Raw genomic sequence first — 20,626 nt, forward strand, 5'->3', positions numbered from 1 at the left:
TACGTGCCACGATTCAAGCGCTCAACTTCCACGCGAACAGCAGCATGCAGGCCGTCGAGAACTACCGCGGTCGGCCCTTCGCGGCCGCCAAGTCAGCCCCGCTGGAGCAGCTGAGGCAGCAGCCGGGGCCGTTGCAGGCGCCTCGCGGCTGGCCGTCTTCGTCGTGGCGCAGCGGCGGCGGCGGCGGCGATTTCCTAGCCTGCGGCGCGACGTGCGTCCTGATCGCGGTCGTGTGCCTGGTGCTGTCGGTCACGCTGGTCTGTCTGCTTACGATAGCCTACGCGAGCGATGGCGCCGACGGAGTCCGCGCGAGCGTGACCACAGTTGCCGCCGTCGACCGCGGGATAGCAACCCAGCCTTTCGCCGACGAGGCAGCGCAGGCGCTCAGCGTAGACTCGTACGCTCAAATCGAAGGCGCCTCACTCCGACACGTCGGTGCAAGACACGGTAAAGCTTAACCTGAAATAACTTCAGAACACGTCACAAGAATAGGTCGCTTGATTTAAAGTTCCTTCAAGCGAAGCGTACGTGTAGCAGCTCGCCGCGATGAGAAAAATTAGGCAAGGGAGCATCAGGCTGCGACTGGAAACATTTATTGGTTAAAGAGCAGCGCCCTTTCTGGTCTTAGTCGTGGCTAGATCCAAATGGCTAGGCAAGGGTGTTCTAGTTGTGGCTACAAGCCGAGGCATGCTATCCCGTTCAAAGTCAACATGGCCGCCACTGTATACGTATACCGTGACTGGTACCTGTGGCGGAGGCTCAGGTGCATTTCCAAGCGGCAACGCGAGATAAAAAAAAACGAAAGTAATGACCCTGGAGATGCCTAGTAACTTCAGGTGACAAGTATGAAAAGCTGATGTGCGGACTCACTGTATTATTCTGCTTAATATTTTTAATTAAAAAAGTGCTTCGACAAGTTCTATATGTGACAAAAATTAGTTCATTTGAATTGCTCGCTTAGTTAACGTTCGCTCAGAACGATTTCGCATATCAGTGACCCTAATGACAATGGAAGATGGTGCCCTTAAGGGATCCTTATCTGCTCTATAGGGCCGAGTTATTCTAGTCAACAGGATAGAAAGCTGGCCGAGTCATGAATAGGGACCAAACTCCTACCCAGTAAATGCTAGTTTTAGCTCCTAAAGCAGGCACCTAATTAAAGGCTCAGTTTAGGCACAATAAGAGCCGAAATAAGCACTATACAATTTTCCCAAAACTACGACGTGTTTTATCTATTGACAGTGTGTTACCCATACGTATGATAAAAAAAGCTGGTGTAGCGTTCACCTGCGAGGTCCGAAAAGCAGCAACCATGTTTTGCAAGCCACCGCTTCACAAGACGTTGCTGAGCGCACGAGGGGCTGATTTTCTGTCAAACCGCATACTGTAGCCGACAAGTTCTGACACAATGAGCAAGTGGTGTATCTTTAATAGCCAACATTCTCGTATTACAACGGTTCGTCAAGTCTAGCGAGCACGAAAAACCGAAGATACGCCAGGAAAGCTTCTGAACGGTTCATGAAGGAATCTAACATCCGTGCCTAATAGATTGAAGTCTACAATGTTCGAGTAAGGAAAGAAACCTTAAATAATATACGTTTACACATCTGCGTAAAAGTTATAATACTAGCATATAAGTATCATGTGTAGGTTTTTGGGTTCAAGGTTCTGTCTCCTACCACTCAGAATAAGCTTGTAAGCTGAAAACAAGCGCTCTGTATTGAAAAAGGTGAATGGAGCGATTTTGTATTTCCCTATGTGTGACGGATTCACACACTCTGGGTTTCTTGAGTGTTCGCCTTTAAGAACCTTCGAAATGGCTTAGACCGGGGGAAAAATGGCATATTTCTTGTCTAAATAATGCAATCTGCATGTTTTCCCAATCTGTTCTTTTTTTTTTCTGGAAAGCTGGCGCCCCACACTACGAATTCATTAAACTTGTGTTTTGGTGCGGTAGCTGTGTCACGAATCCTGTACTGTTCGCCAGATATTGTTCCTTGGCCGCTTTTTGTACATTGCTACGACTTTATTCCTAGCACAGGGCTACTCTTTTTATGACACATTGGTACACAGGAGCGTGTGTCTTTATACGTAAACTTACTTAAAAAGAAAAAAAATAAGCGGCAGATGGCGACGTGAGGGGCGGAATTGCTTCAGATGAGCTTCCATCGCCTCGCTGTCTCTATATAATCACAATAGGAGTGGAGGCGCAGAAAAAAGCGGACCACATTAACTCCAGCGAACAGTGTACTTCCAGCGGGCTTCGAACGCTTCCGCTTAACACACACGCAACGCAACCTGCAGTGAACAGCCTCTCCAAGCCGCAGGACAGATTTCTCAAAGTGCTGCGCCTTCCTCTCTCATTTCTCTCCTGAACTGACGCTGCGAGTCCACGACCGATATATCAATTAACTTTTCTCTGGAATTGCTAACAAGTGTTTCTCATATTTCTGCGTCTAAAATAAAAAAAAGCATGTCAAACAGATGGTGAGAGGGCCTCAAAAGTTTGACTAATATTGACGACGCAAGCGCTCATTCGCTAGGTCACCTTGCCAGGTGTGTTGCTATTAGCACCGGCGTCGACCGGTGCTGCTATCTCTTGTGGAAAGAAGTAACTGAATTAGCTTTCGAAACATAAAAATCGCCACGAAAAAGAATTCTCGTGAGATAAAAGCAGAAGTCGGCATATAAAGGCACAAAGGACAGAAACGGGCATTTATCGGCACAGTAAAGCCCGTGCTAAACCACTTCTTAACCCGTAGTTTGTGCTCAGACACCAAAAGGATAAAGTATATACGCGTGGCAGGAAATATGCATTTGCTTATAATTTGGACTGAAGTCATAAGTGATTTCTATTTAACGCTCCACAGCCGGAGACAAGGACGAAAGGGGGGAGGACACACACGGACGCAGACTCGCGCCTAGCGTTTCCTCAAGAGAGAAAACGCAAAGACCCGCCCCTTAACTCCACGTTAACTAGCACAATCCTTAATAATATATATTACAATGCTAGGAACACTGGTAAACCATATCAAACAGTGTAAGCAGCACGTGCCATTCATGTGTCCAAACCCTTTGTGAGCGTTCAAGATGCCTGACTAACGCATGCGTCGCCTTGGCATTTATATGGAATGGTTATGCGGAACCTCACCATCCTATTGCGCCCCCCAGCCCCCTGCCACTGCTACCCTTCGGGATATATTTCCCTCGCTGTTGATTTCGGTACCAGTATATTTAAAGAAACTTCATTTTTACTACACAATTGCGAGAAGCATTGCATAGTTATAATTCGCTTAGGTGTGAACGAGCTTCCCAGCTGTTCCTGATCCGAGTGAGGCGTCAGAACGTTCTTTCTCCTTAGTGCTTTCAGCGCTGGATAAAACTTGAGCATCCTGTCACATAAAGAAAGTGCAGCTGTCATCACTGGTTATGTCAGCAGTAACAGTGATAACTTGCCTTGTAAAACTAATTCTTTAAGTAGCTATTCTTACCACGACCCGAAGCCATTGTTGCGCATATGTACGAACGTGTGATGAATTTGCATTACAGCTTAATGTCCTGAATTTTGTTTGTCCGGGAAATGCGAGTAAGTTCCAGCGTTCTGAAGTCTAACTTCGCTTTTCTGTAATACTGTTAATGCTGCGTTGAAGCAAGGTTCGAAAGACTGTCTTATCTCCGTCGTTATCGCGCAAATATTTCATTGTATATAACAGTATAGCAATGTCCATCTACCAAGCCTTGGCACGCCTTTCATCATTCTGCATCTATACTTAACGTTCTGACCTTCGCGACTGCCGCGGTAATAGTTTACAGCCGGAAAAATTTCTTACGTTGTTCTAGTATTGGTCTTCAATATTATCGAGTGACCTGCACAAAATCAACACGACCATTCTGAAGTAACCAGATGTAACAAGCAGAAATAAGTTCATGCTACGGTTCCATTCTCCATCCTGTTATGTTTAGGTTCCGGCTAATTGCTGTACTTTTCGATCTCGTATTTTGTTTTATCATCGTGAAATAGTATGTTGACATCTCTGAAATATATTAATAATCTCACGGGAGCATCGACCGACACGTCGGTCATCGCCGTGTCACGAAGTGCGCCAGCGAATGTAGCGAGGGTGTTCGCATGCGCGCATTTCCCAGCATCGTCTGCTAGGCTGTTCCAGGGATTTCGACACAGCTGCTTATCTGAACATGTATCGTTTGAGACCGCTTATTGCAACCACTGTGCGCGCAGGAGCCCATGTGCGCATTTTTGTTTGCGTTGAAAGCGGATAAATGGCGGCGGCAATGTGAAGCCTACCGAAATAACCTGCTACACGGTGCCGGGACAAGAGCGTTCTCTGTGCGCATGCGCTTGCCGTCGCTAGTTTCACAGCTGCGCTCCGCGACAAGTCAGTCAGTCGACGCTCCCGTGAGTTGCGCGAGAAATTGAAAACAAAGCGGCACCACCAATTCCGGACAATGGTACCTCTCGTGTGACGTCAGCACTGGCTGATTCGTCGTCAAAGTCAAACGGTGGGAAACGGACGAAAGGCAATGACTAAGGCAACATGGACGCTCGCTCGCAACTAAATGTTTAATAACATTGACGAGATTATATACACGCGTATACAAAGGCGCGTGGTTCATGCACGATATGCAAGGCACATCAGCAAATCATGCCACTCGTGAATTGCGTTTCTCTGTCGTGCAAGGTGATAGACGTTTGGCTTACACACGATGCAGAATCCTTGTGCATTTGGTATGCCTCTACTAGTTCGCGGGTTAATTGGTTGTTATATAGAAACAAAAGTAGTGTTTCCTGAAACAGGTCATCGCAATTAGGGAAGCTTACAATGCGCGGCCAGATTTGAGCACACCGGATTTTTTGACAGCAGCGTGATGCTCTCGAAAGCGAACATTATTGTAGTTCACTTTCCCGCATGATAATGGTATGGCACACCGGATTTTTCGACAGCAGCGTGATGCTCTCGAAAGCGAACATTATTGCAGTTCACTTTCCCGCATGATAATGGTATGGCTTATACGACACCCGCAGAGCAGTAAACAAACTAACACTTGTGCTTGATGCGAAACGTGGTTCGCGATGCCGGCTTAGGTCGGTTGGCAAGATCACAAATGCTGTGTAATTGATACTACGCGGCGTATACCGCACTTTTTAGCAACTTTCCTTAGTCTATGCTTTATCCGATGCGCATATATGGAATGACCGCAAACCTTTCTTCTCTTGTTTTCCGTTGAAATGTCTCGCCTATCTTTATTTTCTTTACTGGGATTTCGCAAAATGAGACGACAGTAGATTTGGGAAACCACCCTCCTTCAGACGGCCTAGCGGTTGCAAAAAAAAATTGACGTTAGCAACATGTTGGCTGGAATCTTTTACCGCGGAACCTAAAAACAAGCACCGATACTTCTTTTTACCGATTTTGAATGTGCTGACGAGTAATCCAGAGTCATTATTTCAAAATCAGTGTTTCAAAATACACTGTTTCAGGAAACCGTGGTTGACACCTAGGCAAATAAAATTGCAATCATTTTGATTTAGCCTGCTCTTTGTCCTATGTCATGTGATACTCTTACTCTGGTGCCAGTGAGCCCTTTCCGAACGCACAGTTGATATCTCGATTGTACACCATGTATAGTCGAAGAAATCATTGCTCTGTTGTAGCTGGTACGAGTATATAAAGTGGTACGCTCTGCGCCTTGCATCTTACTCTATATCTATCTCAGTATGCGTATTCATTTTTCATAACTACAACGGAGGATTATCATGCACGGTGCAGGGGGACCGCCAGCGCGAGTCTTCAGCAGGGGAAAGCTCTACTACCGCGCTGCCTACCTGGACGAAGATAACGGGTACCTTTACGTGGGAGCCATGTACGTGTTAAATGTTGCTCTACAATATAACAAACAGTCGCCATATCCTATAACAAACCGTACCAATGAAAGTATAGCCATACAAATTCGGTACCGGAGTAAATGCATATCAACTGCTGCTGCATTGAGACGAAGTGGGTGTTTGTTGCTTCGCTGTAAATGACACCTTTAAACAAAGTTGTGGGTCGCTTGCAGGGATTACTTGTTCAAGCTCCAGCTGGTGGACATCAACAATGGCGTCCTCAAGGTGGGTTTTTTTATGCGCAGACCGCGAAGTATGTGCAGCTAACTACAGTTGCGTCTCATTGAACTAAAGCGGGCGGCGTTTCTCCGCACACAGAGCGTTGGCTAAAATGATTTTTCTTGCTAATTATAAGGACGAGCATAGTAAAAACAAATTAAGTAGCTGTCTACAACATTTTGTCAGATCAGATCTACCGCCTAGAAAAAAAAATTAAGTATATTGCATGTCGTGCGCAAACAGTGTGAGGAAGAAATTATCTATTGGTATTTTTACTCAGAGGTAAGATATACGCCCGGCTTTGCTTTTGAAACAATAGATCAAATTAGTAGCTACGGATCATACCTTCAATAATTTTGTGTATGAAGTTCTCAACTTGAGCCAGCAGCGCTATAATTATAGTTTTGGGACGTTAGCAGCGATTAAACATTAAAGCGTACTGTTTCCAACGTTCCGACACCTAGTATAATCGACCTCTGTAACAAGCTAAATCTGCCTGTTTTTTTTTTTTTTTGCTCTCCAAAAATACTTTGGGCAGATAGCTGGGCGACCGTAATAAATTTTGAGTGAGCGGCATCATAACCACATGCTTCGACATGGCGTGGAAGCGGCAGCCCTCTCCTTTCTTAGGCTGTGGTGGTGTAGTAATACAAGGAGCGCTGACTTTCAACGTATGGGCTCACAGAGGTCTGCCTTCATCTTTGAACAGTGACACGTGAAACATTTATGCCATGCTTACTAGTGTAATTCACGCCCTCGTGCGAGCTTGCCCTTTCACGTCTACGCCCACTCTCGGCAAGCACATTGGAGGTTCGAAAGTTCGAAGACAAATGTTTTACCTGAGGGCGCTTTCATCAACGTGTGCTTCAAAGCAGGCTGAGTAACGGTGGCAACGAAATCAAATAATAATGTGGATTAAGTGTTTTTCATGTGGATCGTGAATGATTTAGTGTTCTCTATAGCGTTGAACGCTGTATGAGCTGTTAGACTTGACCTTAACTCATGAACAACCTACACCACGTCATAATTTGGAAAAAAAAAAGAAATTTGATCTCACAAGAGCAAACCCGGTGATTTTGTTTCTCCTCCTTCCTTGTTTGAGAAAGGGACGTTGCCTTATTTATTTATCTATGGCTGAGGAGAAGTAGTAAGATACAGCTAATTTGGGCGGCAATATGTGCATGGTTTTCGACAAACTTGCCTCAGGTTCGCGTAGAACAGGGTTCGCTTCTGATTGTCAGTGAATGATAACGGCGGAGCATGTCGCCTTCAATTCCTCCGCTCCTCTACCGGTGGCGACTTAGCCAATCGTTTTCAAGCACAGCCAGTAAATTCTACGCCAATCAGCGTGTCTAAGCGGCAGCAAGTGGCACCTGCTCATTCGTGCCATGATGGCATCGCGAAAGGTCGCTCTACCATTCGTCGTCGCAGCAGTGTCACCACATACTGCATGGCGTAGGCTCGGTGGTCGTTCTAAAGCACGCATTCTACTGGAAGGTATCTTTACTTCAGAAATATTTTGTCACAGCTTCCTTTACTTTCCTCTTCTATCCTAATACGCTTTTCTGTATACTTACTCGAATTTCACAGTGTGTAGTTCTCGTTTTGTCAAATCCTTCAATATTTTCTGAAGGGTCTGTGACACACGGTAACAATAAGCTGTCAGCTAATGGCTGCGTTTGAAATGTCTGGTAAATGCGTTACACGATAATATTTAGAAGAAAAGTTGGGAAAAGTGCGTGCTTCATTCACGTTGAAGAGAAAGGGATGACTCAGATAATCTGTCAGTTCAGAATCAACGCTTTGTGTTGCCTAATCTTCGCTCTAGTGTTCTTGTATTATCGCCATTGTTCCACGCTGTGATGTTGTACAACGATCGGGAAGTCTACTTTCACTACTATCATAAGGGGTACCCGTGAATAAGTAAGTTCTTGTACTTATTCGGCAAAGCAGTGAGCCCAGCATAGTATAGAACACTGCTGGTATAGCGCGACCTAATTTATAATTTACCCACAAGGTGCCAGGGTGAAACGCTAAAGTGCGTGGTTATGTGTGGATGGGTTTCTACAGGAACTGAACCTGCCTGCTCGACAAGACTCGGTGCTACGGTGTAAGGCCAGAGGGGTGCGTCCGGTAAGTAAGACAACGACATATCAAAGAAACCATTCAGGCTGCTATGCAATCTCCGTGTTCTGTGTTTGTGACCTTCAAACGATAACCAAGTAGGGTGGAAGAAATAACATTAGTGTACTGTTGACAAACTGAACTTAGTGCCCCTTAATTAACATTGGCCAAGATATCTCCACCTAGCGCAAAAACAAAATTAAGCTGACATATAACTGTTCGCGGTACCTTATTATTTGCCTTTCTTGTAGGCTATTTTTCGCAAAGACGCGAGGTCAATTTTGTACATGCGCGACCATGTCGCGAACACGTGTTGAAGCTTTATTTGCATTTTTATTTTTTATTTTTTATTCAGGAAATGTTTACTCCATTCCAGCGTTTTGCTGTCCAAATTGGCTTTTTAGCACGGCTTGCCTTCTTGCAGTGAAGCAAACATTTGGTGTTTTATCTGTCCTTTTTTTTTAACAGCCAAGCTGTATATGGCTAGGGAATTTCCGTCGTCCGCGTACTAGCTCGTTGGCACCCCTCGGCGAATCCACGCGAACGCGCTCGTGCCACTGTTTACGCGTTCGTCGTCATCGTCTCCTTCCATCACTGGTTCCGTTGCCGCCCATAGCTTAGGGGGTAGGAGTCATTAATTGGCAAGAGGCGTCATCAACAACAACTATCATCGATAGCAGCTTTTCGTCGCCTTCCACAGCTGGTTCTGTTGCCGCGCATAATTCCAGCGTGGAATCTCATTTCTCTTCTGCCGTCGTAATAAAAAAAACGGGTTTTCTTCTTTTCACAGCGAAGCTGTATACCTCTACCCTCCAAGAAAATTTTCGTGTTGTAAGCAAAAAACTCCCCATACGTGGGCCGATTCCAGAGATAGTGCAATGCCGGGCCGACCCGCGGCGGAGGTGAAGCAGGCGTTAAGCACTCCCCATACGTGGGCCGATGCAGAAGGTAGTGCAATGCCGGACCGACCCGTGGCGCGGTGAAGCAGGCGTTAAGCGCTCCCCATACATGGGCCGATACCGAAGATAGTACAATGCCGGCCCGACCCGCGGAGGTGGTCAAGCAGGCGTTAAGCACTCCCCATACGTGGGGCGATACCGAGGATAGTGCAATGCTGGGCCGACCCGCGGAGGAGGTGAAGCAGGCGTAAGCACTCCCCATACGTAGGCCGATGCTGAAGATAGTGCAATACCGGGCCGACCTGCGGCGGAGGTCAAGCAGGCGTTAAGCACTCCCCATACGTGAGCAGATCCCAAAGGTAGTGCAATGCCGGACCGACCCACGGCGGAGGTCAAGCAGGAGTTAAGCACCCCATACGTGAGCCAATCCTGAAGATAGTGCAATGTTGGGCCGACCTGCGGCGGAGGTGAAGCAGGCGTTAAGCACTCCCCGCACGTGGCCCGATCCCGAAGATAGTGCAATGCCGGGCTGACCCGCGGCGGAGGTGCAGTTCGTCATTAAGGGGCCCACATACACAGCTTCGCTAGTCATCCTTCTTCATAAGGTGGAGGGGCACTGAGGGTTTCTTTTTTTAACGGTGGTATGTACCATTGCTTAGGGGTTATGTCATTCATTTTCTTGCATGACGAACGCATTTAATAACAGAGCTCATACGAGAATGTGTGTGCATACCTATCGTCACGATGACCACCGATCTGGACAATGAGCATCTTCGTAACCTTTGTTCAAAATTCCATGTCACCTGTGTGTGCTGCCTGCGTGCTCTAAACAGCTTCGTTGGTCATCCATCTCCACAGAGTGGAATGGTTTATCATTTCTTTCTCTTCTTTTTTACATTTTTTGGGTGAAGTTTACATTGTACACGCATACGAAATACAAATACGGAAAAATGCGAAAATAATAAAGACAAGCACGAGTGCTGGAGTCTTGTCGTTATTTGTTCACGTTGTAGTTGTGCCTAACATGGTATAACCAGAAGTATTACAAGGAAATTGTCTCACTCGAGGGGCCATTGCAATCACCTGCTGAAAAGTTAATGTACGTCATGAAAAGTGATTGATATGGCTGAGCTTGAAGGCACATGATGCCTTGAGCTCCGTCAAACAATTTATTCGTACTTAAATTCATAAATTGGAGCTGCTATACGTTAGCTGAATCAGCTGAATTAATTTATGTTAACTGCAAAACTGCTACTTTAATTATCCTTTTCAGTGCCGATTCACTAGCGCGCGGCTGCAAGAAGTCCATTCTTTTACATGAGACCACGCTAGGTCGAATATATGAAAAATACCAAACAGACACTACAAACTAATATGCGAGATATTTTATTGCATGATTCTAATTGAAATGCTGTTATCTTTAGACGTCATCACAAGACCCACGCATGTTAGCTTGTAACGCAGTTCGTACAGGGCTGCCTTTTTGAGGCTCGACAAATATATATATCTGAAAAAAGCACACAATTCGGAAAGTGTTTGTTTACCTGATATTTTTTTAACAGCGTCAAGTGGTGCGTCCATGTTGCAATGACTCTGAAAGTGATGTTTGTAAGGTATTACACACACAGGGACAACACTTGCATGGTGCAAGCAACATCGTCATCATATGGAAATAAAAGTGGGGTCTTTGTAATTGTAGCAGTATTATTTTGGAAAATTTTTATTGGTACATTTTTGTAGACCCTTAAAATGCCATTTCGAATGAAATCGCTGGGCCCGAAACGATTTATTGCACTCGTTATGAAAGGTCGGTAACGGCCCAAGAATTAGTGAACTTTTTTCTTTGGTGTGGAAACGTTGTTATACGTTTAACTCGCCCGTAGCAGTTTTCGTCGTATAGTCAGCGAGCGAGGCCTTTTTCCAGTACTGAACTGTGAGCAGGGTCAAACTGAGCACCACGATCTGTGGCGCAGATGGGCTCGGAAGTGGACTGCCACAACCACATACGCGAGGTGCACCCGATCCGCGATGGCAGCACTTTGTACATCTGCGGGACCAACTCCTTGGCTCCCACCAACTGGCAAGTGCAAGTAAGTGCGCCTCGCGAGGAGGGGGAGGGGGGTAGAGAGCTTTGAAGAAAGCATTCATTGAATACCTTCACAGTTCTAGGTGATGCAGCAAGCTCCACAGCGAACAGCGTCAACAAAGACTGGACAAAGGAGACAGTCACGCCAAGGAAATTTTCTTAAATTTTCTAGCAACGCCAATGCCTTAATTTCTGTTTCTTTCTATTCCTTCTTTATCTCTTTTTTTTTGTTCGCCAGTCACTGACCTGGATTCTCTTATACTCTTATTAACGGCGCATGGGCATTCGACTCAAGCTCTCCCTTAGAAGCGAAGACAAAACACCCTTGCTCATCTGTAGCGACCAAATTTGTTATTCTCAAAAAATATTAAAACAAAATTCCTCAACCCAATTTTCTTCTTGAACAGGCCGTCCACAAAGTTCACCTTTCATACTGCATTTTCCTTTGTTTTTGGAATTCAGACATTAACAGGAAATTCGAAGCGTTTGTGGGTGACACTGCAGACTTATCTGCAAAACCCGCTCGTGAATTTCAGGAATGTTACAGACACTATACTGAGGTATTTTCTCTTCTGGTGGGCCACCAGATAGCAAAGTTTGCAAGTATTGTGGCAATCCATACACAAGTGACATCACTCAAGATACAATTCAGCAGGGGGAACTTGAGCGCACTGCACCTTGGGACCTTAATTTTTGGCTTTCGTGTAATTTGATACGCGATAGGTGCAAATCGACGCACAAGTAATGTATTGAGCAAAATTCAGCAGGAACTGAAAATGAGATAGGATAGAGCCCAGATAACCTACATTTATTGCACGAAACAATGGGAAGGCAATACAAAGGTGTACTTATCTCATGCGCTATCTGGAAGAAGCGTTTCAGGCAATTAAAGTTGGTAGTCGGCGCTCTAACCTACTTCTCTTTCCATTCTTCTTGGTGAATATTTCCATTACTTGCTCAGGGGACGTATTCTCGGGCGATCACTTTCGGCAATACTATCGCCTTCACGTCACGTAGTGTTCAACCAGCCAATTAGCCCATCCAGTTTTGCTCAAGCAGCCAATCAGCGCGCGTCTGATGGCTGAGACGATAGTATCACCGAAAGTTATCGTCCCAGAATGCGTCCCCTGTATGAACCAGCTAGCCCGTAACAGAGTAATTCTGAACAAATCAAACATTGCATTAATAGAGAGTTTTAGAATAGGGGCCCCAATAGGTTGGGGCCCCAAAGAGCTTTGCGGGTGTTAGCGTTGGTGAACGAAGGTGTGAACAGCTTTAGAATAGGGTTTTACGTTTGCGGATAGCGTCTTGCGCTGACAGCGCCACTACGGCGTCAAATAAGCGCTATTAGAAATAATTAAATAAAATATACCATTTTATGATAGGAATAGTAATTTTGACTTGCGTGTATTCGAGTTTATTTACAATTTGGAGGTTATTCTGTAAGCAGCAAACAATTAGTTGCGCTTAGTTTTGAGCAAACCGACTTTACGTGCCTTCACCAGCCAAACTTAGCCGTGTTAGGCCTACGAGCCATAAAATCCACAATCAAATTCGGAATCAGTGGCGTCTAATGAATCAATCTTCATAACACACGCTAGTTGAGAGAAAGCGATGACCGCAGTCACTTCTCTTAGCTTGCGAACTTCACGCGTTACCACGAATCGAACTTAGTTTAGTGCTAGGTTAGAGCCGTCGCTTCGATGGGTGCCGCCATGTTTGCTGACGCAAAGTTTTTGGGGCCGCTATTTGGGCTCCCGCTAAATCGGTGAAATAGCGTTCCCAACGCAAAACCCAAACGCAGTTTGCATCTCGCGCATGCGCAGTGCCTTCGACGCTTTTTCTTTGGGGCCCCAAAACGTTCGGGGCCCCTATTCTAAAACTCTCTAATGGTTTATTATGGGGAAGAGCTTACGTTCTCTAGAAAAGAAACCTTTCCAGAATGCGCATTTTTGACAGCTGTTATAGCAATGAAAGAGTCCACGTCATCTCCTTAATTTCAGAAACAAGCCATGAAGCGATGCTTCTAGAGACTTTTTGTTTCAAATGACCGGTTGCCTTTTCCTTGTAACTTTTCCTCGTCGATATGTTAACTTGCTAGATTATTTTGGCCTGGTTAAAAAAAAAACGCTGCGACGCAATATAAGTCCCAATGAGCTCTAGAAATTGCATGATATTTGTCCATCAGATTGGCAGGTTGCGACTGAAAATTTTATGCACCAGATGCGTTGAAAACGTAATAGAAGCGCAATGTGTCATTTGCGGCGCGCTTACGTGCATCCTACGCTCGTAAAAGTGGGCTCAGGCACATATTTCACCGATGTTTTCCATTGGATGCTAAAGAGCTTCCATTGTGCATGTATCTAATTCTACATAATGGTCGCCTGAAGTATAGGTGGCTTTTTTTTATGGCGAAATCGAATTTCAGGCGAATGTTAGAAAGCAACCTAAGCTCACATAAATAAGGAAAATTATACTGTGCCTGAAGTCAAAGGTTTTTACCTATATTCCGTAGTTAGCAAATCAGGAAGAGCCCCAATGAACTTATTGTTATCTATTGAACGGAAGGATCGCAGAAGAATACAATGCACGCACTGGGCAAGCCTTTCTTCTTGCTCTGCTATTGTTCGTTCCTATAGTCGGCTGACGGTAGCCTGAGTTCGCTAATTACCAGAGCCTGAGATTTTCAGCACGCCACGCGTTAAGTGGACATGCAGCATCGTGTGACGTGCGGCTCGCAGGCTGAAGACCTGACGCTGCTGCCACCGGAGCAGCAGGTGCGTATCGAGCAAGACAGCAACACCGGCAAGGCCATCGGGTGCCCTTACGACATCCTTCAGAACACCTCGGCATTGTGGGTTGGTGAGTCGGTCACCGGTGATATGTATACGAGTGCTTGTTTGAAGGGCGCGTGTTCTACTATAGGTTTAGCACAAGCGCCAACTACGAGCGCTGATAATGACTGTATGCTGCCCTCACCTGATCCGTCGCCATCCACTACACCCCCACCCCACCCTGGTCTAGAGTGATGTCATACCCCTTTCTAATAGAGATAATTTATTCCTTCATGTTGCTCTTGTACACATCAACCATGAACATAGGAGTGGCTGAGGAGTGGTCAAAGGAGTGGCTGAAAGCGCCGGATTTTATCAACAATTCGATCTATTAGACTACATCAGTGAGAAATTGTGCCATCTTTAAAATGAACGATTATTTCTGTGATCGAGCACAGGATAAATCAAATACAGAAAAAAAGAAGGTACTCAGAACTTTGGTTTTCTCAATTTACAGGTCAGTAGTATACGGCCGCTGAAGCAAGCATTACGTGCGCGTTACTAAAGAGTATTTGGAGATGATTAACTCGAGACGGCAACGTCACGCATCGCTAGCTTCCTACACTCGCATTTCATCTAAATTTGACGAAATTGGTATCGTGAGATCGGCGGTTGACACTTTCTTTAAGCTTAGACTCTTTACAAGCGCCATCAAGATGGTGCGAGCAGGCGACTCGAACGCTGTGACAAGATACATTAATAAAATTTCGTAGTCTCTCTTCATCAGACCACCGGTTCACTGTGCGGATGATGCAGGGAAAAACGAGGCGTAAACCATAGTACCTTATGGCCGATTATAAGTAAATATCTAGGAAAATTCACGCACACTTCGTAGCACTTCCATAGTTCCATCTTGTTAAAAACACCATTGCCGCCCTAATGCTGCTAGAGAGCCATTCACCATTCATGTTCAAGGTTTTCAGGCTAAACCACGCCCTGTATCTCTAGGGTTACAGAGGTTACTTAGAAGATAAGCATCCATTTATTAATGCGATTAGCATTATTAGGGTACTTAACCACTTTTCGAGAGTTGTCTGTCTATCTATATATATCTACCTATTTATATATGTGTGTCTGACTGTTTTCCCGCCAACCTGGGTCATTGGGTATATGTGACACCTGGTACGTGATGCTCATCAGTTAAACCGTTTGACGCCAACTTGTTTTACTGGGTGTATTGGGCTCTTCAGTGGCCTAAAAGAAGTACATATTTAAAATTCCTCCGGTGCTAGAGGGGAATCGAAGCCGCGTCACACAAAGTCAGAGAAATTTCTCTGAATTCACACGCGCCCCGTGAGGACTGGCCCAGCGTGAGCAGATGGAAACGCGAGAGAGGAGCCTAGCTGCAGTACGTGGCTCATACATGGCGCGCCTCGGTGGGGACAATGTGGTGCGTCGCTTCATTGCTAATCGCATTAACGCCGGCATTCTTCGTGAGAAGGGCTCTGAAGCAGCATTCTTCTAAGAACGCGCTGGAAACAAACGTATTTCAATATTATTTAGGCTGTCGAGGAAGCACTGACGCAACTACTGACGGAGCGGTTTATAAATAATGTTAATGGTTTTATTTGCCCGAGTTCTAGAACGCGTAACATAGCCGCCGCGGTGAACGTATAACATGACACAATTATCGTGCGTACGTTACTTGTTATAAGGGCATAAAATAATCACTAATGGTCCACCATATGCCCCAAGTGTGCAAAAGCTTAAAGCAGCGCACGCAAAGCAGCAGTGATTAAGTAAATGAAAAGGTTGTACATTCTGAACAAATACAGGAAATGTTTGGCTCTTGATTCTCTACTTTCGGCGTACCAGTCGTGGTCCCGAAAGTTTTCTTCGTACTTTTTTAAATTTTTTTTTACGTTTTAGCAACTCAAAAAGTGTTCGTAGTGTCGAGGTCAGTCACACTGTATTTGTGTCCCTGAGTGCAGAGGACGAGCCCGAGAAAAATACTTCGTTCGTGATCGCCTTAAGACCACTGGACCAGCACGGAGACAACTACGCGATCTCGAGAACGGAAATCTTTGACTCGAGAACAGGCTCACGCATCTACCACTACCTGACAACCCAAGTGGGTGACATCACTATGCTGAACGGTAGGCTTACCCCCACGCTGCGCTGCTTACTCCACATGCGCTGACGTCAGCTTCCCGTAGTCCCGTATAGTTGCACATCAGGAAGTTTGAAAGTGCGGTATAGCAGTAGAATTGAATGCCACTGTTACAATCCCCTGGTTTCACAGAGGGCAAAATGCATCAAAAACATGATTGATTGATTGATTGATTGATTGATTGATTGATTGATTGATTGATTGATTGATTGATTGATTGATTGATTGATTGATTGATTGATTGATTGATTGATTGATTGATTGATTGATTGATTGATTTAGCGTCCAAATGCAACAACACGGGCTATGAGGGACGCCGTATATAGCGGAGGGTTCCGGATTAGGTTTGACCACCTGGGTTTCCTTAAGGTGCCCCCAAAGCACGGTACACGAGCGTCTTGCATCTCGCTCCCATTGAAATGCGACCGCTGCGGCCGGCAATCGAACCTGCGACCTCGTGCTCAGCAGAATAACGTCATAGCCACTGCGCCACTATCGGAAACGTTTAATTCAGAAGCAAGAACTAATGGCGTAGGCGAAAAGGTAAAGTGACACAGGCGAAGTCACAACCCCGCGTAATTCTCTGCTGGGCCTTATTCAGTTTCTATTTACGCGGAAGGCTTTTCTTATAGGCGACCATTTGCTTGTGCTGCTGTAATAACAAATGGGAAAGAACAGCCTCAGTGAAAACTGCACACTAAGGATATGAGTACGGTACCCACATTCAACTTGACAGTTCAACAAACAAAAAACACTTACAGGCACGTGCATTTTATTGTTTTATGTCTTGTTTTCACCAATCAAGAACAAGCTACCCCAAATTTACGTACGCATAGGCTGGCGTCATGTTAGATAGTGTTTGACATACCATCGTCAGAGCTTTGTTATTTATTTAGTTTGTTTGTTTGTTTGTTATAGTTAGTTAGTTGGTTGGTTAGTTAGTTAGTTAGTTAGTTAGTTAGTTAGTTAGTTAGTTAGTTAGTTAGTTAGTTAGTTAGTTAGTTAGTTAGTTAGTTAGTTAGTTAGTTAGTTAGTTAGTTGGTTAGTTAGTTAGTTAGTTAGTTAGTTAGTTAGTTAGTTAGTTAGTTAGTTAGTTAGTTAGTTAGTTAGTTAGTTAGTTAGTTAGTTAGTTAGTTAGTTAGTTAGTTAGTTAGTTAGTTAGTTAGTTAGTTAGTTAGTTCCCATCTTCCTTATCGCAGAGCCCCACTCCGTTGGCGCGTTCGCGCTGCGTGAGCACGTGTATTTCGTCTTCCGCGAACAAGGCGTGGAGCGCGCGGCCTGCGGCAGCTGCGCCATCTCAACTCTGGCGCGACTCTGCAAGGCACGTGCAACGCCTCCGATATCGTGCTCGAAGTCTGCGCCTCCCCTTCTACCGGAGGCAGCCGGGGTCATCGAATCAGCATGCAACGCTCTGCTGCGTGTGTACGCCACGGGTAGATGGAGCTACCACTGTCCTCCCCGGAAATCGGTTCTCCTTAGTAGACACTAGAGTCTGTTACATGATCATGGGACACATCAGTATAAGCTCGAACAAGACGGAACTTCACGGTAAGAGGGAGCCTTGAAGTGATAAACGGTGATTGAACAAGGAATGTCGCTGTAGCCAACGTTTTGACAAGAATACTTGTCTTTGCCAGAGTAGTAACCATTGTGGGTCGCTTCAGTGTAAGCTGCAAGACTAGCTTCGGCCAAAACTGCTCGGGACTCGGCGCACGAGACTTTGGCATTGAATGACGCGTTTCGCATAAACGCGTTCATTCTCGTGGCTGTACACTCAACATACACCTTCGACCACAGTACCACATTAGTAAGAGACTACAGAGAAGCGAAGGGCCAAAAGCCTCATCGGCTGTTATTTTTGGTTACTTTCATTACTGAGAGATGTCAAAGAGGCATTATAACCTTAACGAACGAAAAAATACGCCCTAAAGTTAACGAGGAGACATGCAAAAATAACACCACTGTGCTAATTAAGCTTCTGTCCCCGTTATCGTGTGTTCGCGGTTTTTGATTCATCCAAAAATGAACCAACAGTTCAAAGCTTTTACTTTACTAATGTGTTAGCGATGGTGTCGAACCTAAAAATATACTAATTTGGTTCGGGTTCAACGGGTTCAGATTTCGTTCCGGTTCATTTCCGGTTCGGAGAAATAACATTTTATAGCGGTTCGCGAACTAGTTCGCAACACTGAACCGGTTCGGTGCAGTCTATTCCAAACTGCCCCATGGCGATAGGCTGCGTAGTACTACCGACTTGTCCGCGTGGCACATGCGCAAGGGTTATCAAGAGGAGGCAGAAATTTACGAGCACCAATTACACAGATACAGAGGAATCGTCATGCGCATATTAAAGACAGAGGTGAGAATTAGTGAGAATCCCTATGTCAGCGTAAGGCCTGCGTAGCTTCCACACTCGTTACTTTGACAGCAGCACAGTCAGTGAATTTGCGTTTCGCTTGAGGTTTTTACTGCAGGACTGGTGGCGAACGAACTGTGGCATGTGATCTCGAAAACAGTGCGAATTTACGTTGTATCACATAAATTAAAATTTCAAACGTCTAGTCATTAGCAAAGAAAAAAAGACAGCATTTGACGTTTCGCTCACTTTGCTGGTTTTTTACGAGCCGGTGAGAACATCTATGCTTCTGACGCATGAACAAGGACGGCTTGTGTTGAACCATACGTCGATCTTTTTTGCGCATCTGCATGCTGCGTGTAGTCTTGCGCAGCGCTAAGCGCTGCGCAAGACTTATGTAACAGGCTATGTAACAGACTCTAGTATCTACTAAGGGCGGACAGTGAAGTCAAACGCACGAATTGTGCCTCACAAATAACTTCTGGAACACCAAGAGCGTTGTACTTTGCTTGGATAAGCAACAGACGTGCATTGAACTGTGGCACATAGCAAAAACGCATTTCGCGTGCATTTTACAGCCATGGTTACCGCTCGCTGAGAAGGTAACGGTATTCATTATCGACCGCAGTGTTATGGTTACAATCAGTCATGCAGCTGGGGCGCCATAACGTAAAGTTAATCAATTCTGTTTCTATTCGATTTTGGCCACTAGCCCTCCACGATTGGTCAAAAGTTTTCGGGCCGCCTCCACTTCGCCTGTCTGCCACGCGATATTACGAAAGGCACGAAAACTTCCAATCCGATATGACGTGTACACAGGGATTACGCGTGACTACGCTGAACAAAAGAAAAATGCAATTTTCTGCGCCTTTTTCGCCATTAGCCCTCTGCTATGGATCAGTTTTCTTTTTCGGCTGCGCCCACTTCGCTTAGAGCTCTGTCACATGACGTTACAAAAGCGCAATAACTCACCACGTCAAAGTGATGCATTAATATGCCGAACAAAACTAACATTTTATAAGGGTATAAGGGTATCCGGAGGCTGCCCTGTTCCAAAAAGTATAAAATATGGCTGCTGGCGGGTCACTATGGCACTTGGTACACGAATCTGCCGGGGAGAATAAAGTTATCTGTGTATAATAAACACTTGTAGAGCATATGCACACGTGTACCCCATCGCCCTGCCAACGTTTCTTCGTTTAGTATCTGCTTTAGTGACATTTTAACATTTCGTGACATGCGGTCGCGATTTGCGACCAGCCACCGCAAGCTATAAGTAAAGGGAAGCAGACCAATCGTGGACGCCGCCACTTCCCTCCTCATTCAGTTATTTACTTTCACTGCACTAGCCCCTACTCACTGAAGCTCGCTCCGTTTATGCGTGCTTCTCGCATCATGTCAGCCAATTATATAAAAAAGAATGTCCAGGAACTCAATTTTACTTGCTCTGAAAGCAAACAAAAGTGACCTCTTATAAACGAGAACAGTGTCTGATTGGGCTGCTCAAAGAACGTTGTGGTTCACCGCCTCATGCTTGCGTCGGTGGTTACGTAAATTTAGTGTCAGGACATTGGAATAAAGTCAGGATGGAATACTTATCGTAATACGGCCTCTGAACTCGTTTATATCCCTCCTCGAGCAGATCGTCTTTTCCGCTATCCGTGTTTATCTAGCTTACCTAGCTTTAGTGACGAGCTGACCTAATGGCCGAATTGGGAGAGTCATCAGAAATGTTGACTCCGCGGAGCCCTCGAAACAACTTTTCCGTCTCGGAACACAACTGGCATGGCCGACTTCCGAATTGTCAGCGTCTGTGCTGAGGTGGTTGCATTCACCAGCACACTCTCATCGTCTGTCCCTTATGCGCATTCTCGCACCCAGCGCAATTCATGAGCTGTAAAAATGTGCTAGTGGGGTGCGCTGTTTGAAGAAGCAATTATTCGAATACTCGTGCCAGCTATTGAGCACCCATTCTTATATGCTTGAACCATTTAGTGCCGAACCGGTAAGCCTTATTTTTTTTATTTCGGATCAGTATCAGTTCGACTTCAGGCATATTCTAAAAATATCGGTATGGGTTTGGATTCAGTACC

The 20,626-nt window shown here is 45.3% G+C and overlaps 1 protein-coding gene across 1 annotated transcript in view; it reads left to right on the top strand.

Moving 5' to 3' along the window:
• LOC135911277 (semaphorin-2A-like) overlaps nucleotides 1-20,626 on the top strand; it is a 33,324-nt gene continuing 12,698 nt past the window's right edge. The window contains exons 1-8 of the mRNA XM_065443475.1: nucleotides 1-447; nucleotides 5,790-5,883; nucleotides 6,079-6,130; nucleotides 8,195-8,257; nucleotides 11,121-11,237; nucleotides 13,975-14,095; nucleotides 15,999-16,163; nucleotides 17,377-17,498. Coding sequence (XP_065299547.1) covers nucleotides 45-447; nucleotides 5,790-5,883; nucleotides 6,079-6,130; nucleotides 8,195-8,257; nucleotides 11,121-11,237; nucleotides 13,975-14,095; nucleotides 15,999-16,163; nucleotides 17,377-17,498 — 1,137 coding nt within the window. The 5' untranslated portion in view covers nucleotides 1-44. The remainder of the gene's footprint in view (nucleotides 448-5,789; nucleotides 5,884-6,078; nucleotides 6,131-8,194; nucleotides 8,258-11,120; nucleotides 11,238-13,974; nucleotides 14,096-15,998; nucleotides 16,164-17,376; nucleotides 17,499-20,626) is intronic.

Source organism: Dermacentor albipictus, chromosome 1 (assembly GCF_038994185.2).
Source record: "Dermacentor albipictus isolate Rhodes 1998 colony chromosome 1, USDA_Dalb.pri_finalv2, whole genome shotgun sequence".
Taxonomy (NCBI): Eukaryota; Metazoa; Arthropoda; class Arachnida; order Ixodida; family Ixodidae; genus Dermacentor; species Dermacentor albipictus.